This window comes from Kryptolebias marmoratus, linkage group LG19 (genome assembly GCF_001649575.2).
Source record: "Kryptolebias marmoratus isolate JLee-2015 linkage group LG19, ASM164957v2, whole genome shotgun sequence".
Lineage (NCBI taxonomy): Eukaryota > Metazoa > Chordata > Actinopteri > Cyprinodontiformes > Rivulidae > Kryptolebias > Kryptolebias marmoratus.
In genome coordinates, this window is record NC_051448.1 from 11,281,934 (window position 1) to 11,307,338 (window position 25,405).

General features: G+C 40.3%; 1 protein-coding gene across 4 annotated transcripts; it reads right to left on the bottom strand.

The window, feature by feature from the left end:
- Positions 1-63: 63 nt before the first annotated feature.
- ylpm1 (YLP motif containing 1) lies at positions 64-24,707 on the bottom strand. 4 transcript variants are annotated; one of them, XM_037981553.1, is made up of 23 exons: positions 23,863-24,707; positions 21,229-21,459; positions 21,088-21,126; positions 20,010-20,198; positions 18,453-18,946; positions 15,305-18,313; positions 14,056-14,179; positions 13,768-13,900; positions 13,603-13,695; positions 13,335-13,512; positions 13,190-13,213; positions 12,918-13,096; positions 12,652-12,806; positions 12,502-12,564; positions 12,175-12,294; positions 11,878-12,054; positions 11,704-11,787; positions 11,511-11,594; positions 11,350-11,424; positions 5,594-5,645; positions 4,075-4,202; positions 3,697-3,885; positions 64-3,114 (listed from the first exon to the last, which is right to left on the bottom strand). In XM_037981553.1, the coding sequence occupies exons 1-22, from the start codon at positions 24,412-24,414 to the stop codon at positions 3,739-3,741; spliced, it is 6,330 nt and encodes a 2,109-aa protein (XP_037837481.1). In that variant the 5' UTR covers positions 24,415-24,707; the 3' UTR covers positions 64-3,114; positions 3,697-3,738. The 4 variants fall into 4 exon arrangements, with proteins under 4 accessions (XP_037837481.1, XP_017282772.1, XP_017282775.1 ...); XM_017427283.3 differs by having other exon boundaries at positions 13,335-13,515; positions 23,863-24,706; XM_017427286.3 differs by lacking the exon at positions 13,190-13,213 and having other exon boundaries at positions 23,863-24,706.
- Between the last annotated feature and the right edge of the window lie 698 nt (positions 24,708-25,405).

A 25,405-nucleotide genomic window follows, 5' to 3' on the forward strand; every position in this document is an offset into this window, starting at 1 on the left:
CAGCTCTGGACGCGAAAGAATCCAAATTGAGAAGGATTTGAGACAGATTAGAGACGCCTATGACAAGTCTGACGCTTTTTTTTTTTTTTTTTTAATTTTGCAACAAATTTTCCAAATGTGTTCAAAACTTAAGTGACAACACCGTGAAACGGGGAACCCCCCTCCTCTCCGCAAACGTTTGAGACGTTCTGTGAAGCCCTTGCCGTTCGCCAACATTCACAGCCCGGTGAGATACTGACTTTACCATCTTACATGTTTCGTTTGATGATAAAAAAGGAAAAATAAAAAAATCACAACACAATCTAAGTGAGTGAAAAAGTTCTCAGTGAAACATTTTTAACTCACAGAGCAAACATTTGGTATCAGAGGCACTTCTCAAACAAAATATAGTCAAACACCAAGGGGAGGAAGTGTTTTTATTATTCAGTAAACAGCTGTATTTTCTTTGCATATACAGAATTATGTACAGTTATTCTTTAAAATGTCAGAATTTCTTGTTTTGTTTTACAACTTTTGTGTTTGGTTCCTTTAAAAAAACAGCTAAAACATTGTCTCCTTCATACTTACCATCCGGATTCTTCCACAGTTCCTGGCTGTTCGCAGACAAAATAAATGTCTTCATCGGGAGCAAAGTGCTTTTTCGTTTGCCGCGCCGCTCGTCTTCAGTTCCTCTCAGTGAAGGCGTCGATAATCCAGATTAAATTCAAGTGTGTGAAAGGTCAAATTCTTGGTTCGTCCGGTGCTCAAATTTCAAGATTAAAGAAAGAAAAAAAAACAGAGTCATCAGCGCTGTATTTTAGCCACTGACTATAAAAAGTGGACGTAGCTGTCAGGTTTTGAAAAGGAATGTTTTGGGTTTTTTAGTTTAATTAGGCAGAATAGACCCTCAGTGAATTGTGATAATCATAAAAGTCAAAGTGTTGGACTGAGAAAAGAACAAAAGTTGCATTTAAGTGTTTGATCACAATATGAGGAAAATTGAGATCATAGAAATTAAGGATGCGTTCTGTAACAAGTTATTCAGAAAGTTTCAGCTCTAGTTTGGAGCCGGTATCATAAAGCAAGCTTTGAACACAAGCAGGAGCTGGTATCGAACAAAAAGATGGTTCTTCCTTTTTTACGTTGCAGTTTTTGGTATGACATTATCACTTTAAAACACTTTCTAATGTGGGGATTGGTTAACAAATTGAATTGTTTTATGTGTCTGTATGAACATGAAATACAGATCTTTTGAGAAATGTAGCAGCACATGCTAACGACTACTTTGTGCCTTGGAAAGCAAAACAACAATGGAGCTGTTTTTAAAGTTTTTATTTTTATTTTTTTAAACTCGTCTAGCTTTATCCCAAACTGTCACGATTAAACTTCAACTGTGTGCTGAAAATGACTAAAAGAAAACAACAGAAAAGAAGTGTTAGTATTGGTTTGGGGGAGATCTTTCGCCTTGTGAAGCGTGTTCCGATATGCCAATGTGGCAGAAGGTGGGTGCTTTTAGCATTTTTGTTACAATTATTTGAATACGTAAAAGAAAAATCTGTTTAAATGGATCAGTGGTTCGAGCGGTCGTCCTCCAATGACAGTTGGAGGTTCGATTCCACCAGTATGCCACATGTCCAAGTGCCCCTGAACAAGACACTGAAGCATTAATTGCCTCTGATGAGCCCCATCCATGTATGAATGTGATCCAAAGCCCTGATTAGTCTCTGTAGGATGATTCATTCAGACTAGCTTTGTAGAGCTGTGTGTGTGTGTGGATGGATGTGTAAACGAGGACAGATTGTGTTGTAAAGCGCTTTTAGTGACCTAATTGGCTAGAAAGGCTCCATATAAGTACATCCATTTTCCAATCTATACAGAGTGTAGATGGGCATGTAGGCAGAACCACAAGAACTAACTCAGATTCTACCGTCAACAAGGTTTCCAAGCGAGTAGTAACCTTCAACGACCAGTGATTGGTCAGAAAATGTATCACTGAGTGTGAAGAACAGCTAAACATTAGTAAAACAGTAGTTCATGTACTGGCATGCTTTGTTGCTTTAAGAAATTGTTTGAATAAGCAACACAACCTACAACAGAAGTCCCAAATATATATATTTTTTGCGTTTTGAACAGTATTAACTCAGATTTGGTATAACCACTTCATGCTTCTCTGTCCTTCTAATTTTGTTTTAGGATAAGAGTGTCGAGTAAGACTACACTGTAACATGGAACAAATAAACTTTTAGTCTCAACAATATATTTAAAAAGACGTTTAACATTATGTTATGGTGTTGCTCTTTTGTTGCAGAAAAGCAAACTAATGGAAGAAGGAGCTAAAATTAAATGAGTCCTCTTTGAACTCACCCTGGCATCACCAATAAGTTCAAAAAAATCAAAAGTGTCCAAGTTTCTGCACATGGGAGTGCAATGGTAACGACCAGCTGATTTAAAACGAACCTTAAGACGTGAGAGGAAAAAAGAAGACATTAACGCCAAAATTAACAGTACTTGAAAGGATCGACTGGAAGTCATTAAAACTGCTTAAATTTAGGTTTTTTAAAGGTTGTGGTTTTGTTGCATTTGCTTTGGAATTTAAAATAAAAAACAAAAATAAGCCAAGAGACAAAATCCTCAAGACAATACCTCATGGTACAGTTCACTTGGCCTCGTGAACTCTAAAACAGAATATACACAAACAGAACAACAAGCTGTAAACAAACAAACAATCAGTCGTCCCAAATGTAGGTCAGACTGATATGATGTCACTCGTATCACATCGAGATTACAACAAACCTTTTCATCAGAAAGACCCAACTAAGAACTGTGGTTTTTTGAGAAGTTGATGTGAAACTTAGTTTATTTCCACTACACATTGAGTAACAGTGTTACAGATTTACAGTACATGAATTGAAGTATAAAACAAAACAACGACAACAAAAAAACCACGAATGGATGTTTAACCAGAAGAGAAACAGTTTATGAAATACAAATTTAAAGTCATTTATCAAGAGGGGAAAAAAAACAATATGTTAAGCTGATCTTAGCAAACTGACTAAAAATTGATAAGTGTTGGGAATATCACCTCCACTTCTGCTTCGCCGTCAGAGAGCGGCAGCTTCTTCACATTCTGGACACCTGTGGAGAGTAAAATCAGGTCATTCTGTGTCGGATCGGTCAGATTTATCAACACAATACAAGCTTTGTGCAAGAAGTAGAGATCTTCCTCGGTAAAGTCCCTGGACTCAATCCACTCTGATAACTTTAACACACAATATAAAACTAATCAAACACAGTAAATTTACTTAAAAAAAGTGGAATTTCATGCTGAAAAAAAAGCTCTCTGAGCAGGAACCATAATTTTCTACAAAAGGTTCATTATCTTTCCTTGCTCTTCATATTTCGATCCGAACACAACTCATCCTGAAATTTGTCCCCAATGATTTGTCAGAGATTTTAAAGTTAACGTTTGTACAATCTGCTAAAACATAATTAGACCTGTAGTTTCTATTGAAAGGCAAGGTAAAGCGGTAAAAAGCATTTTAAATTATCCTACGCTGTTAAACTATTGCTACTGTTTCGATCCCAGCAGGAAATCCACTGAATATAAACATCTATTGTACAGAATCAGAGTAAACTACAAACTTATAAAAGCCATTCATGTCTGAATGATTGAAATGAGATGGGGTTTTTTTTAAAAGAAAGAACCAACTTACGTACCTTTTCATGAAGTAATAAAAAAAGAAGGTAAAGATCATCTTCTTAGAAATACTTGGTGCGGTTGAGAGCTCTTTGCGCCAGCTGGCCGCTCTCATCTGTTATTTTTTCCCAGTCCGTTTGACCCACCACAAAACCAATAGCACGCTTTCGCTCCGCATCCTTTTTCTCTTCCAGGTCAGCCCATCGAACCTGAGCAAACAGGGGGGTGGGGAACACAGGGCGTTACATCGTGAGCATGAAATGGACGAATGAGCTGAATTACAACATTTCACAGGATGTGTTCAAACAACCCTTTTAATTTTTTAAAAATGTGCATATAAATCATTACTTTGCCCCCTCCCGTATCGAACGATTGGGTCGCGTAGAATGGAAATTTACCCGTTTCTTCCCGGGCTCAGACGTGCGTGTGGCGTAGTCGTCCGGCAGCTGAAGGAAGTCCTCCAAGCCCGACAGGTGATCGCCTTCACGTTTCCTCTTCCCGCTGATCCCCAGACCGTCCAACTTGTCTTCATAAAAGGAAGATCACTGTTCAGGTCTTTTGTGCCCTCAAATCAAAAACAGCTTCAACCTTTCGATCTCAGCAATCATCCCCCCCCCCCGTTCTTTTTTAGCAACACTCAAAGGAAAAAAACGCAACACCGGGACTTTCATATTGAAACGCCGGGTGCTGTTTTTAGGTGCCATCTGGGTGCTTAACTCACCAACGGGATCGTTTCATTCAGCTTTTTGTACCATCAAGTAATAACAGGACACAGTGATTAGGGCTGGGCAATATGTTAAATATAGTTTAGGTATTTGACATCCTCAGATTCACTAAAACACACGAGCTCAGTCAGCCAACAGTCATCTTAAACAACAATCACTGGACACAATTAAAAATGGTCTTTATGAACTTTAAGTAGCAGGCTAACAATCTTGTTGCAGCCTGAACTAAGGGTGTATTCACACCAGGAAAGCCCTTTGGTCCGGACCAAAAGTGGACTTTTTTTTCTTCGTTTGGTGCGGTTTGCATTCACATTGTGCCTTTTTGTAAGCGGACTATAATTTATAAACAAAGCCACGTGGGTGACGCTCATCGATCCCATTGGACAGAAAGACGGGGGCAGCGGTTAGAGCACAGACCCCGAAATAAAGATGGAAGTCCTGTGTGCTGTATTTGTTATGTGCACATTCGTTCTGTTGGTACGATTACAGCACCATTTTGAAATTCAAGAGCAGCTCGTTCAACGTCGGTTTAATGACATTTTACTTCGAATTTTGGAACGGCGCCGGCAAATGCTGGTGGTGTTAGCATTAGCAACAATAATGCTATTTGTCCCATGATGCTTCGCAACGGTGGCCCGTGAGGTCCAAAAAGGTGCGTGCTTTACGTAGTTAGTTCGGTTCAAGTCCGGTCTGCACCAGAGTTCGATTTGAAGCGGACCGAGACCACCTCAAAAAGCGGGTCTCGGTCCGGTTGTTTGATCCGCACCGGAGTTCGCATGACTGTATTCACACCTGCACAAAAAGTCCAGACCAACGCTGGAAACAAACTCTGCTTCGACTAAACCCGACCTAATGTGTCAGGTCCGAATACGACCTATATTGAGTATTTTTATGTTTCTTATTCAACATGGGACTCTGGTGGAAGGAATTACATGTCTGGTTTTTATTAAAACAGACACATGAGGGTTAGAAATCACATTAAAGTATCAAGCTGTAAATATTTACAAATTGAATTTATGCAAATGAGTCAAGATTAAATATCTTAACTATATTGCCCAGCCCTAGCTACAACAAGTAAAAACAAAACCAATTTTTTTTAGGCTTAAAATGCAATATACTGAAGCGAAAGCCTCTAAACCACAGAGAGAGAATGTGAGCTACGAAATCAAGACTTGCAGAAAAGAATACCTACCAAGTTTGGCTTCAGACGTGTCCATCTCCCATTTGCTTTTTGGAATATAGCCCTACGTTAAAGAAACACTGCAGCAGTTAAAAGTCTGGCCAACGCAGGGGTTAAAGGGGGAGAGAAAAGAGCGGGGACAGGGGACTGGCTGGAAAGAGAGGAGACTGGTTTATCAGACGTTAAAAAGACATTCAACAAGCACAACTGGAATGAAACGGAATTCATTAGTTAAATACGAAACACTGCTAACACCGGCATGCAGACAATTAAACACAATTTAAATGCAAGCTGTGACTAAATGGTCTTTTTAGGACTAATGTTTTGGCTAATTACTAAAAGAAATCAGACAACAACAAACGGCTGTAATGCTTCGTTTTCCAGTAAGCTAATTATCATTCAACACCTCGTTTTGTGTATTTCTCTAAATGTTTTAAGAACTGAAGAGCTCAGATTGTGCTTGTGTCTTCTAAATGTTGCTGACAATAATAAAGTTCAAATATTTGCTTGATTCGATCTGCATGGTTATCGTTAAACGTCTGATAATTATATATGTGTGATTCCAAAACACAAACCCTGCTGTCGTTATTGGGGTAGGTTAGTTACAGCAAAAAGCTGAAACTTCCAAGATTTTTTGTTTCAGGCTTGTTGGAGGCTTTTTATATGAGACAGAGAGATTTTAAAAAGTACAATCCAGCGTTTTAAAGAGTTGGCATACAGAATAGTGGTTAACCTGTTCATCTTCGCTTTAATGCAGAAACAAAACAAACAAACAATCAGAGGAACACACGGCTGACACACACCGGGTGTGTTACAGGCTTGTGAGTCCAGGTGAACACGACAGACAAAAGCACAAAGTAGATGGGGTCAAGAAGCCAGATACGAGCCCGCTTCAAATTAATAAAAAAAAAAAAAAAAATCACCTACTGGAGCCTCAGCCAACCAGTAAGAAGTTAATATGTCAGAGGATTTTTAGCCACCATACTTTGATTAAAGCTTCTGCTTCCGAACACTCCCGATGTTTTCTGTGGTGGTAAATGTGAGAAATAGACTGTATTCACCACAGTGGGAGGATCGGGGGTGTTTGAACAAGAATTAAATGATTATCAGTGATTTTCATGAAGTCGTTTTGCTTGAAATGCCCACTCCTAGTTGTCTTTTTTTGTCTATTATTTGAGCAGAGACACATTCTGTGCAAAACTTTACAGACCTGGACATTAAGAGAAGTTGACTTTTCTTTTAACGACTTAAAGGGACAATCCAGTCAACTCTGAAAGGACGTTCTGTCTAACAGTATGGCTAATTTCGAGCTAAATGAGTGCTACTTTGAACCATTTCTTAGGCTTAAAAAAACCAATATACCAGTGTGAGAGAACGCTACATTAGCTAACATTTAACCTTTACATGTCTGCACGACTCCAGGTGTTTGGTTTGAGTGTTAGTATGAGGGCTATCTATCATCACTCTGTCTCATGGTGAACAGCCCATCATGTCTACCATCGAGTCCCTCATCTGCCAAGACTGGACACAGTCTTCTAACAAAGAAGAACGAGACGAAAAGCACTGTGATGAAAACAAACAACAAGTTGGAGGCAGACTGTGCAGAGCAGAGCCTTTTCTCCACGGTCTTCTTTAAGTTTAAGCTTTAAGTTTTAGAAGTGAACTCAAAACCTCTTTTTAAAATAATGTTTGTACAGTAGCATTTATATCAGTTTAAACAGGGTCTCAAGGACGATTGGGAAGTGAATATAATTCAGTAATGTTTAACATGACCTGTTAGGAGCAGTGAATTAGAGGGGGGAGTTTCATCACCCCATCTAGTTCTAACTATTGATAACTATTATTAACCAGAACATCACTTCAAAGATGACCGGACTATCCCTTTAATGCTGATGACACAGGAGTTTAATTCTTGTGATAATGTACGACACACATCTCCGTGATAATCATGGGAATATGGGGACCAAAAAAAACAACAAAAAGTAAAGTTTGAAAAATAAATCTGGACTTAAAAGTTGTTTTAAAAAGTTCTACGGATGTATTTATTAATGTGCCGCGATAAACAACAATGAACTGGCACAAAGTGACAAAGGCGGCTCTACATTTCTCCCTCCTAATATTTTTGTTACCTCAGCTGTAAAGAACCTGTGAGGTTCTGTAGAGCTTCAGCTGCAAGATAAATTTACATGACCACAAACAACCGAAGTTATGAAAGCAACTATCAAAACAAATAAAAAGGCAGTGATGGGAGCTGCACGGTTGTGTCAACCTGGAAGCATTTATACAATTAATGAGACAGGAAGTTACGGTGTTTCGCTGGTTTCTGAATGATTTGATGACTTTTCCATAAATGTCTCGCTCAGGTTTAGCCACTCGGAGTTGATCTCCATTCAGCGATTTATCACGTCGACCACAAGTAGGTCCTTTTTTTCTTCCCCTAAAGTAATCTCGTCTTACTGGAGTCATCCTCATGTCTAAAATGTGCATGAAGCGTGGACAGTCCACTCGTTCCTGTAGTAAAAAATGTCCTAATGCCAAGAATGGCAGAGAAAAACAAGCCTGTTAGTTATATTTAATTAAGAAACTTGTTTACACAAATACCCCCACAGGACACTTCCAGTGACTACGGCTCTTATGAATGTTTATCTTTCAAAAGGCAAACAGGTCAACGTTTTTTCCTGTGCCATGTTTAGCTCCGTGTACAGGAATAAAGGAGGCAAATTGTTAACTTACACGACAACATGTACCGAATGACACATTCCTATTTATATTCACACACTTGAATTAAATTTTGCATACTTTAAACCCATCAAATTCCTTTTGATCCAGTCTGATCCAACGTTTGTTGTCTTATAAAACGCGTGAAAGGACCTGGGATCTCTAAACTAAAAGTGGTTCAAGGTAGAGGTTAAGGGTGTAGCAGTACACGTATTTATACTGAAACATTTCAATATAAACCTAGAGGTCCAGCACACGTGTACCACAGGAAACAGTGATTTCTGTGTATCGTTACACCCCTAACAGGATGCTTTCTACTGCAGGATATGCAATGTATGCATTTGTTTCCCCATTTTTCCACACACATCCCTGTTGCTCGTTTTTTTTAAACGGTCTCAATATTTCCGTGCAAGGTTATCAGATTTCCAGTCATTTTTTAAAAGACAAGGCTCCCTTGATTTTTCAGAAAACAAACTAAATTTATAATGCTTTGGATTTAAAACTAGTTCTCATGTTCATTGAACATATTAAGTACCATGATCGAAACTTAACAATTAAAGCGACTGCAATTTATAGCATTATTGCAGCGTCATACTTTAATTGTCAAATTATTTTTTTGTTGAAGTTTCTTCATCCCATGAACTTAAATGTTTGATTTCGTGTTCAGCAGATAAACTGTTGAACACAGAATCAAACATGAGGTTATACACAACTATGGAAAATAGGTTGTTTACGTTCAATGAAAACCTATTTTTGAACTAATCCACAACTTCAATTATTGATTTAAACATAAAAATAGTTTTCCAGTTTCTTCAGGCATCGGGTCTTAAATATTAGGAAAAAAAACAAAGGATTAAAAATCTGTTTGATTTGAACAGAAATGGTGGGATGGATTTTAGTCACTGTTTTGTTGCTTGTTCATTTTTTGGACTAAGTAATAAAATTTGTGTTTGGTCAATTGGTTCTTTGTTGTATTAAAGCTTCTTGGCAATAAATCATATTTTGTTGGAAAGCCTGTTTATTTCCCTTTAAATGGTGCCACATTTGCCAGGAAAATGCATTGGCTGTATCCATGAAAATCTTTCCCAAATAGGATTGGGCCAGGGTTATAGAGCAACTTCAGGCTGGCGTTTCTACAAAACCAAGCTGCAGAGATATTTGGAGTGAGCCCTAGTACCATCTCTAAATTTAAAGGCCAAGTTCAATAAAACAGACAACACAGCACAAAGTAAAAAAAAAAACAAGAAAGGTTTTTTTTTTTTTGTAGAAATATGCTCAAATGACATTTGGACACATTCCTGCAAAAATGTTACAGCGTCAGAACAATTTGGGTTCAAATCTAACGTTGAGGTTATTGACACAACACTGAGCTGTGTTAAAAAAGAACAGCAGAAATTAAAATTAAATAAAAACTTTTCATAACAAAAACAATTAACTTTGAGAAAACCATCTGTGAGGCTGAATGACACACTGAACCTTAATTTAAATGTTTTAAAGTGAAATATTTGACAGAGTCTAATAAAAAAGCAACGTTTGTTAGGAAATTGTCACCTATAAATATTAAACAATATATTGTTTCAGGGTAGCCATTTTCTTTATCAGTTAGTTTAAAGTAGTTAGATAAGAGAAACCCGGATGGCTTCAGCAGTGAAAGGTGAGACCGGAGGTCTTAAAAGTTACACCAAATAAAAAACGCTGCAGGTGCCACTGAGTTTTACCCCTCAAAACAAAAAGTTTGACAAGCACATTTAGTCTCAACAAGTAAAAACAAGCTTCCATGCAGCCAAGTGAATATTAGAAGTCTGTGTGTCGTACAGGCGACACTGGAAACTAAAAGTAACTTAAATGATAACATTAATGACTAAATGAATGTCCAATCCTGTCAAGGAAGGAGCCAACCTCACTGATGTAAATAGATTTATAAGACATATGTCAAAAAGGTTTGTTTAAATTCTGAATATCAACGAAAACAAAAAATATATTGCTAGTTCACAAGTAAATATTAAGTATAAATTAACTTTACCAGCCTGTGACAGCAGAAAATGCTGCTATAATAGATTTGTCTTTATTTTCTCCAGATCTAATTTAATATCTTCAAGTTTAACAGGTCATAAGTACTATGTACCACTGCATTAATACGTATTACTGCATTAACACGATCAGGGTAAATCATTTGCCACAAACATTTCAAATTAAAAGCTTTGTAGCATTTTTAGAGGACAAAACAATCATAATTTCTTAGAAGATTTGGATCAAAACTATGTCCAGCTGCAGGAGGACTGGCTTGAAGAACAAAACTAACCCGACCAAACAGAAATAAATAAATAAAAATATTAAAAAACATTAAAATCAGGTGCATCAAATCAGCCGAGGGTTTTAAAGCAGTATGATTAAAATGTTAAAATCATTTAAGAAGTGGAAATGTTCATAATGCCTGTATGGTATGTAACAACAGAGGTTTTTCCACTCATTTTATTTGGGTTTTCAGTTTTCTTTTTCCTTTTTTTGGGTTCAGTGTTAAAAACCCAGCTTTTCATCTAAAGACTGTGAATGAGAACATTTTACACGGTGGGAAATTTTAAATGAATTTTTAACCGACAGACATTTTAGCACAGAATTCTTTGCTGCTATAATTGTATTTTTATTGATTTATTTATTTGTATTTAATTTTAAACTCATTCCATTTTTTCCCTATTGACAAAAATGTGCCTTAGAATAAAAGAGAAAGGTAATGGGGTCTGGTGTCTTAAACTAAATGATGTATTTTATGCTTAACTGCTTTTTTATGATAGGAAATATTTAAATCTCAAAACAATAAACAGGAAGCCTGCTCCTTTGACTGTAAAGAGCTGTAAGCACTAGTATGCTGCACTCCTACCTGTAGCTGAATATCAAATCATAATAATTTACAGTTCGGGTTTCCTACAACTCTTCAGATCAATTTAGAAAACATTAAAACATCAACAATGGATACGTCTTGTCTGACAAACTATAAAACAAATAGGTGAAAATAACTCTTGCAGCTATAAAGTTAAGCAGTCGTGTCCTACCAGATCACTCTCTTCTTCCTCTTCCCTCTTGGGCGCCTGAGGCTCGTCTTCGGGGTTGAAGTCTTCCATTTCAACCTAAACGTTTAAGCACAAGTTGCTTCAGCTCAGCCTCTGAAAAAACGACGACGACAACACTCTGCTGAGTCTCGACAGAACCTCACCTCTTCTATGGCAGCATCCTGCAGCAGGGACCGGACGTCCAAGCGCACCATATGACGAGGCGAAGGCTCCCAGTTGCTGGACATCTGCATGCAGAATATTTAAGTTACGCAGATGTTTTAGTGAAGAAAATATTGAGTAATTATCACGAATAATTAGCTCTGCACTTGAGATTAGTCAAGCAAGGTTTTAAACCTTCATTATATCCTTCAGTGTGCGCCCGTGGACATTCCTCTTAGCACACGTTTGATTGTCCGCCGTGATCTCAGCCACGTACACCTTGAAATAAAAAAAAAAAAAAAAACAGAACGTCTTTAGCGTGGACCAGACGGGGTGCGTTACTCCGACTTATTCCTGAACACATCTCACCTCAAAGCCTTTAGTTTTGGCTGCGCTCCAGAACTGATCAAAATGTTTAACCCTGTCATTAATAGTGTCTAAAATAATGAAGGGGAAGAACCCGTCATCCAGAGTTTTCCTAAATGTCTTCAGCATGCTGCTCCGGTAGGTGTCCTCCATCTCTGGCTCATACTCGTACTCCAGGACCTGCAGGATAATTATTGAGTATTTAACAGGTAATACTAACTCAGAAAGGTAAAACTAAATGTAATGTTGAGCACAAAGCTTCCGTTGTTCGTTGGCTGATCTTGTCTGTGTCGAACTAACCTTGGTTTTCACTCTTTTCCCGGTGTCTGGGTCCTTTTGAACTTTCTCCACCTCGGTCATGAAATAATCATCCAAAACAAGAACTCTTGGAGGTGCACCGCCACATTCAACCTCTTTGTCCTTAGTATTAAAAAAAACAACAACATTATTATCATTTTTTAAGATAATTAAGATAAGAGGGTTTGTATAAACACAATTTTTTAAAATTAGAGAATACTTTTCTTGAAGTTACATCAGAATATATATATATATATATATATATATATATATATATATATATATATATATATATATATATATATATATATATAAACAGACATCACTCACCCGTATGAGTTTTGCAACGTGGCTTTTCCCACTTCCTGGAAGGCCTCTCATTATGATGACAATCTATTAAAAGTATAAAACTTCAGTGAGTACATTCGACACCCACACACCTTTCTTAGAAAAATGAACACAGCAGGAAGTTAGTATTACTCTCTCAGGTCGGGATACTCTTCCGGGTGGTTTGAGGATATCGTCAATATTCTTAATTTCAGGCTTCTTCTCGATCCTTGTTGGTGCTGGCAGCGGCGGTGCGAGGGGCGCCGCAGAGTGAGGTCCTCGGTCCTCTGGAAAGCCTCTTCGATCCACTGTGTGAAATTGTTTGCAGTTCAAATATTTCCAGAAACATTTTGATTTTCTGTGATAAATTGAAGTGGCTAAATTGCGCCCAAGCGTCGACACAAGGCTGGTTAACATACTGAAAGGCGAGCCGTAGCGGTCAGACCCAACTCGCTCGGGTCCGGGGCGCTCGTATGGCGGTCTGTCGTAGCCAGGTCGTCCGTAACGTTCGTCTCGATCGCGGCTGCCGCTTCGGTCCTTGTCTCGGTCCCGGTCCCTGTCCCTGTATCCTGATCGCAGAGAAGAAGCCAGAGGAGACCTACACACGGGATGAGAACTAGGTTTCATCTTTTTTTTTTTCTTACGAACCATCAAACTCAATCAGAGTTTCTAACAAAATGTGATATAGTACCTTTCCTCAACCAAGCAATGTGTGCTTGAATTAAAAACAAACAAACAATAATAAATATATAAAGAACTATTACAACATGTAAAGAGACAGAAAACTTCTCTATAAATTAAAAAGAAAAGGTAAACTCTCGAAGGAAACACCTTACCTGTCATCTCTTTCTCGTGAATGATAACGATCCCTCTCATATCGGTCTCTTTCATATTCAGGAGGCTTTTCTCGGTACAATTCCCTCTCTCTGCTGTACTCCCGGCGATCCATATACGGGTCCAATCGTCTTTCAAAATATGGGTCTCTGTCGTAGGGATCCCTGAGAGCTAGATGCTCTACTTTTTTTTTTTTTAATGGAAAGACAATATTTACAGAGCTGCGACAGCAAAACAAGTAAAAGAAGTGTTTGATGGAGTGAAAGCTACCTTTGTCATAGCCTCTGTCTGATGGCATGGGGTCAGGCCTCAACACTATCCTCTCACCGTAAGAGATGCGCTCTACAGTAGTAGTCCCGTGATCTGAAACATTTAACGTTAATCAATACCAGCTAATGCCAGTGCACTGAAACATGTCGGTTTTACTGCTCATACCGTGCCCGTGTCCATAATCGACAGTCTTAGAAATCAACGGAGGGTTTGATGAGAGGGGTGACTTGTAATCTGCAGCAGATTTGCTTTCCCAAGATGCCTGTTCAGGAGCAGTTTGTGCTGCAGCACTTATACCCTGGTCAGGACAGATATTAACAAATAAATAAATAAAAACTAACTAAATAAACTTGTGGGAAAATGATAGTTGTATGATAATAATGCTGCTCCTCTCCGTTACTCTGTTCTTCCCATAATCATGCATTTGTGTTAAGTAATAATAAAAGTTATTACCTTAAGAACATTCCTGACATCTGGTGGGATCTCCAAGCCCAGGAGACCTGCAGGGAGCTCTGGCAGAGACTCGCTGGGTTTAGTTTGTAGCTCAGCAGTAGGGGGTTTTATGTGTTGCAATTCCCTTGAAGCACAAAAAAATGTCTGTTAAACCAATATGAAAGATCCCCGAAACACTTTAGAGAGGCGGTGTAATGTGACGAGATCCTGGGCTCGCAAGAATGAGACTAGACAAGCTTTTAACAATATTTGTAAGAAAAAAAAGCTTTTGCTACAAACTCCACTGATTCTTTCTCCTGTTTGGTTTTTCAGACCTTAAAACGGTGCTTCACCGACGCGTGACCCAACTTCTCATTAAAGCTGCGTGAACTTTGAACTCAAGGAGATCCAATTTTATTTTCACAAAGAGCCAAAATTAAAAACCCGATCAAGTGCCATGTGTTGTTTTTTACAGTTTTCTTAAAAAATAAAAATGTTTTTCAGATTTCTTATATAAAATATTGACACAAAAAATTAACTTTCTCAATATACATTTTTTAAAAGTCAGAACAGATTATACCCTAATTATAATCACTTCCTTTTTTACTGAACTGTAATGAAAATACTTTATCACAATCCATAAAAACAGCTAAAAACACAGCTACCGACATTCCACCTTCATTGCAGAACAAAAATATGGATAAAATAAATTCAGACGCTGTAGCTGTGATGTGCTATGACAGGCAGTTCTTAAAGCTAAGAACTAAAGTGGGCATTTAAAATAAACTCTTGTGTTGTATTTATCATTTTTAATCCCAGAGAAAAGTTCCACACACTGATAATTAAACATCTGTGTAGAGAGCAGGAGGGAGGTAATCTGAATAAACAACAATGATATTCTGATTATTATTGTTCTTTTCACCTAGAGTTTTCAAGGGTTTTACAGAGTTTCTTATTCACTTCTACAGTGCTATCAATTATGTAGTTTACACACTACATGACGCACAGCGTGCAGTGTCTTACCCAAAGACACTTCGGCACGCTGCAGGGGCTGGGGACCAAACCCCATGACCACACTATCCACTGGGCCAAGAGGTGGAAACGTCTTTATTAATAATTTCTCCAGTAATAATTTCGCAAGAGTTTTCAATTCAATGAGAAATCTTTGGAACATGAAGTTTTGCTTGATGTAAAAAAAATAATACCACCGTTGCCACATATTGCATTAATTTATAACAAAAATCAATCAATAAAAAAAATAAAAAATTACCTTATTTGCTTAAGCTCTTGAGCAGCTTTTAAGATAATCTCATGCTGACGTTGAGAGAGGGCAAGTACATTTGCCCCTTGGGATGATGATTCAGCTGAGCTTCCTGGCAAGTCTGAAGCAGAAGCAACAGGCCGTGGAGGTAAATCCACAGATGAGTCTTTTCTGTGCTCGTCATAGGGAGGTCTACGATCGTCACTGTCAGGATAACCTCTCTCATGTGGTGGAGGAAGCCTTGAAGGCCGATCCCAGTCTGACTCCTCTTGCCGATACGGCAGCTCATCCCTGTACTCGCGAATTCTAAGCTCTCCTCTTGCCCTGCTGTTGTCATCGTATGGATACAGGCGATCTCGCTCTGCTTCCTGATGCCAACGTTCACCTCTGACATGCTCTGGTGGTGGTATGCGGGGAGGATAGTCTCCCTCAGGAAGCTCTCGTTCTCTGTCCCACACAGACTCATGGTACTTGGCTTCATGGCGATAATCATCGGGAGGGTAGTCCTCAACTGAACGTAAACGATGGGCATCTCGCCCATGTTCATAATCCACAGTGTAGCCCTCATTAAACCCTTCTTCATATTCCTCATGTTCTGAACCTGGGCGCCACATTCCCCTTCCCATCCCTCGGCCCAGAGGTCTTCTCCTTATTCCTCCCCTATCCAGTATCTCATGTGGAGGCATTGGAGGACCTCTCCCTGGTGGTGGATGCCATTCTTCCCCCCCTGCTTCTTCATACAATGGTTCTTCCATAGGCTCCATCAGCTCATGAGGTGGTGGCGGTACACGTCGCCTGCCTCTTCCTATATCAGGATACATTGGATGGCCAAACGGGTCATGACCATGATACACTGGGTGCATTGATGGATCCAAGTTTGCGTCATCAGACTCTATCTCATGGCCTAGTGGCTCATGGTCCATTTGCCCATGTAGAGGGTGAGGTGGGCGTCCTCGTCCTGGTGGCATGAAACCAGGGTGACCATGAGGGGGGCGACCCCGTCCAGGTGGAAATGGGGGTCTCATACCTCTCATCGGAGGTCTCCATTCTTCTCCATAAGGATCTCCGTCCTCATAGTACTCAGCTGACTCAGCATCTTCCCAGGGCCTCTCCATTGGCTCCCCTCTACCCATTGGCAGACCTCCCCTCCCCATGGGCGGCCCTCCTCTACTCAATGGTGGGCCTCCTCTCCACATGGGTGGTCTCCCTCTGCCCATTGGTGGACCCCCTCTCCACATGGGTGGCATCCCTCTGCCCATTGGAGGGCCACCTCTCCCCATGGGTGGTCCCCCTCTCCCCATTGGTGGTCCTCCTCTGCCCATTGGTGGCCCTCCTCTGCCCATCGGAGGCCCACCTCTGCCCATTGGAGGCCCACCTCTGCCCATTGGAGGCCCACCTCTGCCCATTGGAGGCCCACCTCTGCCCATTGGAGGCCCTCCTCTTATTGGAGGCCTACCTCGCCCCATATGGGGTCCTACTGGCCCTTCATAATATTCATCATCTTCAAAGTAATGTTCTTCTGGCACCCATGTTTCTTCAGGAGGCACCCCTGATTCATTGCCACCAAACTCCTCATAAGAAGGATCTTGCCACTGGTATTTTTCTTGCTCCGCTTGTATCCCAATGCTCTCTTCAGGTGGCATGCAGTTATATGGCATTTCTCCCACCTCCTCTCCAGCTTGTACGGCATTTGGTCCCCTAAACTGCCCAGGCCCCATCTGTCCACGTCCATGCACTGGGGACTGGCCTCGTCCCCTTCCAAGTGGAGAATTTAGAGGCTCTGGGTTTGATAGCATTTTACCAGAACCCTGTGGCTCTGATTTAATTTCTAAAGTGTGCTGAATCAATGGACCATCCGCTTTGAGAGAATTTTGTGCAGGCATTTTTGACACTGGATCTAAATCAGTAGTTACAGAAGGCTTACCCTTTTCACTGTCACTGGATATTGTTTTGCCAGCTGTTTTCTCAGGCTGTGTGCTAGTTGGTAATGTTTGAGGAATAGGATCATTTTGAACAAAAAAGCCCTCGGTTCCAAGCAAGCTGTCATCTGACATGTCTTCAAGAATGGACTTAACAGATTCTGTTCTTTGTTTGTCTTTGTCAGATTGTGGCTGATCAGGTGGATTTGATGGAGTCTTAGAATCCATACTAGCAAGTTGCTCATTAGTTGTCTCTGACTTAGGTTGGGGAGCTTGCTGCTGTTTTTGCTGCAGCGCTGGTGGACATTCCAAAGAAGATGAAGGGCCGAGGGGCCTTGGGGATTCAAACCTGGGCTGCTGTCCAAATCGAGGTTGGTCATATCTGGAAGGGGCATCAAAGCGCTGCCGTTGTGGATCAAACCTGGGTGGCCCTTCAAAGCACTGTTCTTTTTTGTCTTTGTCAGACTGTGGCTGATCAGGTGGTTTTGACGGAGTCTTGGAATCCATTCTGGCAGGCTGCTCAATGGCTGTCATTGACTTAGGTTGGGGAGGTTGCTGCTGTTTTTGCTGCAGTGCTGGTGGAGATTCCAAAGAAGCTGAAGGGCCGAGGGGCCTTTGGGATTCAAATCTGGGCGGCTGTCCAAATCGAGGTTGGTCATATCTGTGGGGGGCATCAAAGCGCTGCTGTGGTTGGTCAAACCTTGGTGGCCCATCAAAGCGTGGTCTTGGTGAATCAAATCTAGGTGGTCCATCAAAGCGTGGTCGTAGGTGGTCAAATGAAGGAGGACCATCAAAACGCTGCTTTGGTTGGTCAAACCTTGGAGTGCCATCAAAAGTTGGTGGTGGGTGGTTAAACCTCGGAGGGCCATCAAAAGCTGGTGGTGGGTGGGTAAACCTCGGAGGACCATCAAAACTTGGTGGTGGGTGGTTAAACCTCGGAGGACCATCAAAACTCGGAGGTGGCTTGTCAAACCTTGGAGGACCGTCAAAACCTGGTGGTGGCTTGTCAAACCTCGGAGGACCATCAAAACTTGGCGGTGGCTTGTCAAATCTTGGGGGACCATCAAAACCTAGTGGTGGGATGTCAAATCTGCTTTGCCTGGAATCATTAAAAACACAGAACATGTACATTTAGAACTACTAAAGCATACATTTTAAAATATTTTGCTTGAAAGGCTCAGTCCTATGTGTATATTTAAATAGTAAATCGCATTTAATACAGAACAGCCCTTACTGACCGTGGCTGTATGACATCATTGAAACTCGATGGCTGTCCAGTAAGGGGACCAGGAGGCCTCACTCCGACCCCAGTAGGGACACTTCCTTGCAAAGTGGGTCCAGCAGGTGATTCTGCCTGTGCCACAAAAGCAGGCGGCTGCTGACTTGGAGGTATAGTACTAACAGTAACTGGAGGCTTCTGGACACCTGGATTTACAGGTTGTTGCTGCATTTGGATTTCTTGTGCAGGGTACTGTCCAAGCTGTCCCATCATAGCAAATGGCACTATGGCAGAAAGAGTGGTCACTCTTTCTTGAAGGTGGACATTGGTAGCAGCCATCTGCTCTTGCCACTGCTTCCACTGGTGCTCATATTCCTGCAGCTGGTCTTTGTGTGGATAAGTCTGAAACTGCTCATACCATAAGGCAAAGGATGCAACCCAATTTTGGAATAAAGAGGTGAACTGCTGCTGTTGCATTCCATAGTGTCTCAGTTGCAATTCAGCAGTCATCGCCTGCAACAAAGGACATCAAAGTGATAAAGTTAGTTTTGGTTTTTGATGTGCTGCACAGAAATCCATAAACAATACGGTTAAACTGAAAAGTTGTATTACTACTCAAACCGCCAGGCTTATAATAAATAAGTCATTTTTTATACACGTTTTTTTCCACCCGCACCCCCAAAACCGCTACCTTTATCTACCTTACCGCGCAAGGGTGCACACGCCAACAGTGACGCAATCACGCTGTCCCCACCCCTGCGCGAAGGCCCCATGCGGTGTCGCATCGTGCACTTTTTGTAACTTGGCGTGGACCGCGCTCCATTCAAAATGGATGATTTCAGTGCTCTAGCGGAGCTGGTTAGCCTGTATCAGCATTTATAAGATCCCTCTATGAGATCACAAAGATAATCAAACGACTCAAAACTCTCGGAAGGAGATCACTGCTGCAGCCGATAAAAAGGAGTGTTTATAGACCACAGAGGGAAGAAATATTAGTCCTATGATGGGCGAATCACAAGTAAAGCAAATAAATCAATGAAAGTCAAACTGAATGCTTTAAGTTTAAACATCCTCTCTATATCACAGCCAGAAACAACAGCTCTTCCTCCTGAATACGTGCAGCCATATTTGATGTGACAACCATCTGCTCTCTTTTTTACCGTATTTCCACCGGTTACGTAGCGTAATGACCCGTTTTTTTCGGAGAGAACTGCACCGACGTAAATGCCAAGTATAAACGCCTCCTCGTGCTGTTCGCGGAGCCCTGCGGGACTCTAATGAGCCCTGAGGCCTTGACGTGAGACGTGTGTTGGTGTCTTGTTTGCACTTTTTCCATTTATGTTAATTTAATTTATTTGTAAATGTGACATAAATTAGGATTTTAATTAGGTGCAAACAATTTGTAGTTATTTTAACTGTATTGGCACAAATATCTTACTATATCACATCATAAATAGCCATATTTTCAACTTTTCCGCCATTTATTTTTTTTACTAAATCACAGTCGGCCGGTGATCAGCTGGCGAACGGCCACCTACCACCGGGTTTAGCCTCTTTGATGGGGGAAACCCTGTACCTGTAGGTCAGAAGGCTGTTGAATCAGCTGTTGGTACTGTTCAAGGATCTGTTGGAGCTTCTCGTGTTGTTGCATGAGAGCCTGGTATTGTATACTTGCTCTCTGCTGCTGCACCTGCTGCCACTGAGCTGCTGCAGCTTGTAACTGCTGGAGACGAACAGCTTCTTCAGAGTTATTTGGGGCTTCGGGCTTTAAACAGAAACAAGCAGAAACATCAGAGCACATGTCTGAAGCACATATTTGTTTTATTTCTCAAAGATAATTTTTTGAAACATCCAGAGAAGACAAACGGTTGATGAAAGGAAATATTTTTAGATGGACTACTTACAACTTCTAGAAAACAAACAATCGTAAAAACAAAACACAACAAAAGATCGTTTTAGTAAAATTTGAGCAATGCTAGTGATATTTTAAAGGGTGGAGTCACACAACAGATGAATAAGTAAAGTTGAGAGTTCCAAAATCTAGATGTAGTTACCTAGTTTTCAGTGCCGATACCCAACAGCAGTCGTTAGCAGAGATTATACAGAGATTACATTAACAGAGTATTTTATGCCACAGTTCCTTTGCCCTAAATTATTTTTCAAAAATCTGAAAGCCGTTTGTCATTTTAACAAATCAGAACTGAGATTATGTATCATGATGGTATGTATTTTACAATAACAATCTCAATAACATCTATATATCTACCGTACACTGAGTGCAATTTCACATTATGATACTTTAGGATCATCTTTGATCGTATCCTTGAGTTCAAGTTCTGTGGCCTCACATTCATACGGGTAAGGGTGCAGACGGCGTACATTCAAGAGCAATAATCAAAATCCAATTTCATTTAGAGCAAATTTTAGATATTTCTTATTCATATTTTACTTCAAACTAAGTATCTGAATGTTTTGAAAGTCAAGGGAAACCTCTGGTCTGTAGTGCCAATGGAAATTGATCAGTGCTATTTAAAGTACCAAGTTTGGTATCCAACCCTTTTCAAGACATGCCAGATATCACAAAAAACTGAGGTCAAATATTATGTATATAAATGGAAAACGGTGATAAAGAAAAACTGAACAGCATGACTTACTGTGTCTGTAACTGTCTGTGGTTTTCCTACATTTTCACCCTGCAAATTTGTGCAAACAACATAAACAATTTTTAGACCGTGGGACATTTTTTCTGCAAAACTGTACACCACCATCACTGTCAACATTTTAGGAAGCCTTACCTTCAATCCCACAGGTGGAGGAGGGGGGGCAGAGGGTTCCTCTTTGGGAGGGGGTGGAGGAGGTGTGCTTTTGGGTGGTTCTGAGGGAGGAAGAGGAGGCTGAGGCGGTTGACCTACGAGTGGCTGTGGTGGCATAGAAGCATCGCCCTGGTTCTGATTCAGCTTGCCCTTCTCTTGCTTCAGTTTCTGCAGATTCTCAAGATGCTGCTTGTACCAAACATGCTGCTGTTCCTGGCAGAAACAGTCACACCAACGTAAGACAAAGCCCACAAAGATTGTACTTTTCCATCTCCATCTTTCTTACACTCAGCTAATTGACTTGCAGAGACAGGCTGACTTACGCACAAAACATTTTACAATTACATACCAAAAAAATCACTAAAAATCAGGGTTCTGTCAATTTTTTTCTCTCTCACTTTTACCCATTGTATAAAATCTTAATTGTCTGGTATTACCTGCCCAGTTTGTACACAACTTTAAAATTAGGCTCAAAATTTCCAAATGTATCATTTTAGAATCCACAGAGACATTAACTGAAAATGTCAGAAATCAAAGACTTTCCTGAAACCTTAGATTTATCATCCATAATCAGGATTATAGATGATAAATCAAGGACCCCTCCTCTTTCACTTTAACTATTGCACTAATCCTTTAAATTTCCACTGAATTGTGATTATGTTTTTAACCATTTATTCATGATACTTTGAAGTTAATTTGTATTTATACAAACATTTTTACCATTAGTATATATTCTGAATGCTGCTGGACCAGAGTGTGGAGTTTTGTTCTTCTGTGTTTTTAACGTTTGACTGTTTTTCCACATTCAGTGACAATAAATTTAATCTTAATCCAAACTGTAAAGCTAAATGCTGAGAAGTATTATTTACCTGTAAAAAAAAGCTGATCATACCGACCACTTTAGATACTTAAAATACACAAAATGCTATAAAAGTAAATTGAACTAAAACTGACATCTTTATGCATGAAAGCTATTATTAAAACTTTTTGCATCACATGGTTACTTTGGCCGAATCAGAAGATTCCCTTACAGATGTGTAAAGGTTTATAAAACAGCATTCACATGAACCACTGTGAAAATTTGGAAACTGGAGCTGTTTTAAGATGACAGCAGCCCACTTTGGTCATCAGTGCTGTTGGACAGAATCACCATTTCTTCAAACTAAGGCTGCTGAAGCCGTCTACAAGTAAGATATTAATAATTTATAACTTACACAGAAACCCTTCTCAAAATGATCAAACTACCACTTGACTTGTTTTTATAGTAAGAGCTGCAGTATCCCTTATTTCTACTGACAGCGAGCATGAGTAGTTCTGAAAACATGACTGCAGGCTAGTTGAACAGGTTTACAATAAGTGACAAAACATTTTTTTAAATTAATACACTTCTGTTCCTGTTTTGTACCACAACTCTTTACCTTGTTCTCAAATTTTCCTTTCACTTTTGACATTTATGTTATAATTTGACCAGGAATGATATCAAGTAATAACGTTCTGATCACATGGCTGATGCTGACCATTCCTGTGTACGAACATACAGCAGAAGAGGTCGTTCTTGAGAGTTTGGTACAGAGAATAAAAGTAGACACCTTGATTGTGACGCAGGGCTTCTGTAGACTTGACCTGCTACTCACAGGCGACATTAAATCCCATCAGAATGATATCTGAGGAACACCTCAGTCTTTAGCTGTGTTCAGACCAATCAGCTCTAAGGGCATTTCGAGGGTTACTAAAACTTAGTTCCCCCATGGAGCAGTCATAAGAACTGCGCTTTTGTTATTGATTTGCTTCCGCACCTCCAGAGGAACTGTGGTTGTGTAACAGCAGCTTTTTTTATTAAAGCTGAGCTGGAAAGAATAAGTTTGTCAAAACACAGGCTTGACATGGAGACAAAAAATGTGCGCCGCAAGCCTAAAACACTGACAACAGATCGCACTTTACACCACGAAGGCTAAAAGAGCACACTGTTTGAAACAAAACAAAAATGAGGTTAACTTATTCCTTCCAAGTGAATGGAAGCTTTATATAGAAGAGAAAACACCATGAGCATCATATTCTGAAAGTTTTTCAATAATGGATAAAATAATAGCATTTAACACCGAGTTTAAGTTGACAACAAAAGATACTCTGCAGGTTTCAGAACCACTGTTGGGTTCAGCTGCACAACACTGTTCTTACAAGTTATTTGGACACAAACAAGAGTTAATTATTGATGAAACAAACTGAGTTTTAACAATGAACAATGGATGTTTCTGAATGTCTAAAAAAATGTCTTAATACTGATAATCATGTCAGTGCCACTGGAAAACAAGTGTCTCAAGATTGCTCTTCCTATAAGGTCCTAGTGTTTTTTATTTTTAGCAGGCATGATGAACTGTCCTAATTTTTTTTTCCCCTGAACTGAATCAGACTACATTGCATATAACTAATAAAGACTGTACTCCACTTCACTGTAAAGTGTTTACTTTTGACAAATGTGAGCAAATTAGTTATTTTCATAACTGAATTCAAAGGTTGAAAGGAAGGAAAGTTCCTGAGATGCTTAAGGAGTTGAGTTTACTGAATAGAGACCTTCCTTAGCAGCTTTTCAAGGACCAGAGTGATAAGAAGTGTTACCTGCAAAGGTAAGTTTTGGTTGTCCTTGTTAGTGGTTGAGTCCTTGTTGGGGGGCTCCTTAGCCTTGGGAGGCTCGCTGCCTTCTGGTGGCAGGGAGTCTGGAGGGGGAGGAACCGGCTGAGACTCCGCGGGTTGCTGAGGCGGTGGAGGAGGAGGATGCTGCTGGGGTCGAATCCTCGGCATCTGAGCCGGGGCGTTTTCCTGCTTTAAATACGACTGGCCACCGCCGCCCTCCACGTGTCCCGTGCCCTCCGAATGCCACGACGACGAGCCCGGAAACCCGCCCGAGTGTCCGCCGCCGAACCCAGAGGCACTGTTGCCGTGGTGCAGCACAGACTGGAGCTGCTTCTTGTGCAGCATCTGAAGCTGCTCCATCTGTTGGCGGTGCTGCTCCTCCAGGCTGGAGAACAGCGAGCTGCTGGAGGAGGAGGCCTCGAAGCCGCCGAACCCCCCAGCCTGGCCTGTATGACCGCCCACCGAGAGCTTACGAGGCCCGGACCCCCCATAGCCCTGCGACGGAGGAGCACCGTAGTTCCCCCAAGAGGGATACATTGCGGAACAAAAACCGTGTCGCGGGGCTACATGCAGTCGGCCCAGACGTGCTAACAAAAGCTAACAGCTAACGTCGACCTGCGTTCTTCAGAGGACGATAGCTACATTATCGGTTGTTTTCCAACCGACTGCACGTCAGTTTAAATTATAAAACCAGCTAAATAAACTGTAATACTCTACAGGACACGACAAGTAGCTTATTTTTTCTAAATAAATGTTTTACAGTCACGTTAAGACGTATGGTATCGTTGAAAGACCGACTGCACAAGTGAAGTCGCGGCTGAAGACGGACATACGTCACACATCTGACGACAACATCCGGTATATCAAAATAAGACACCATGTTTGTATTTCCTTTTTTTTAATTTTGATGACTTCTTTAGTTGTTTTCTTTATGGCTCTGAACATTTTAGATAAAAAAAAACTATATTCATTTCTTAGGCTTTAATAACTTCATTCATGTTTCGTTTATAAATCCTGGTTTTAAATGTGTTATTGGCTTTGTTTTAGAGTTAGAAAAATCGTTTTGAAAGCCAGCAGTAGGGTGACTACAACAAGGAAGAAAATGTAAAATTTAACATTACAAAACATAATTTTGGCAAACTTCCTTTTTGTATAAATGTACACAAGTTTGGTTTGTGAACAACAAGAAGGCAGTTCATGAATACAGCATATAGAAATAATACTTTTCTCCCTGTCTATAGTATATTGCTAAAATCTATCACCTTTCAATACAGCTGTTTCTGGATTTTATACTTCTGCCACTAGAGGGAGACATTTACAAGTGTATTTGTTCACGACAAAAACAAATTGCAGTACAGAAAATAAGGTTTCATTGCATTGTAAAGTTTTTTTTTGCTGTCTAGATTGACAATAAAGACTAATTTCTACCCATTGCATTGGGAAGTACAATAGTTCTTGAATCAAACAACAATACAAAAGAACCCGATTTATAGTAAATGGCTAAATCAAAAAAGGTGTGAAGTTTTAA

Bases quoted from the DNA above. Each gene is read 5' to 3' on its own strand.
- ylpm1 (XM_017427283.3), bottom strand. From the start codon at position 24,414: ATGTATCCCTCTTGGGGGAACTACGGTGCTCCTCCGTCGCAGGGCTAT. The intron at 18,314-18,452 runs GTCAGTAAGGGC...TAATGATTCCAG, and splicing joins AATGATGTCATACAGCCACG to GCAAAGCAGATTTGACATCC. The intron at 13,097-13,189 runs GTACTATATCAC...TCCCGTGTGTAG, and splicing joins CATTGCTTGGTTGAGGAAAG to GTCTCCTCTGGCTTCTTCTC.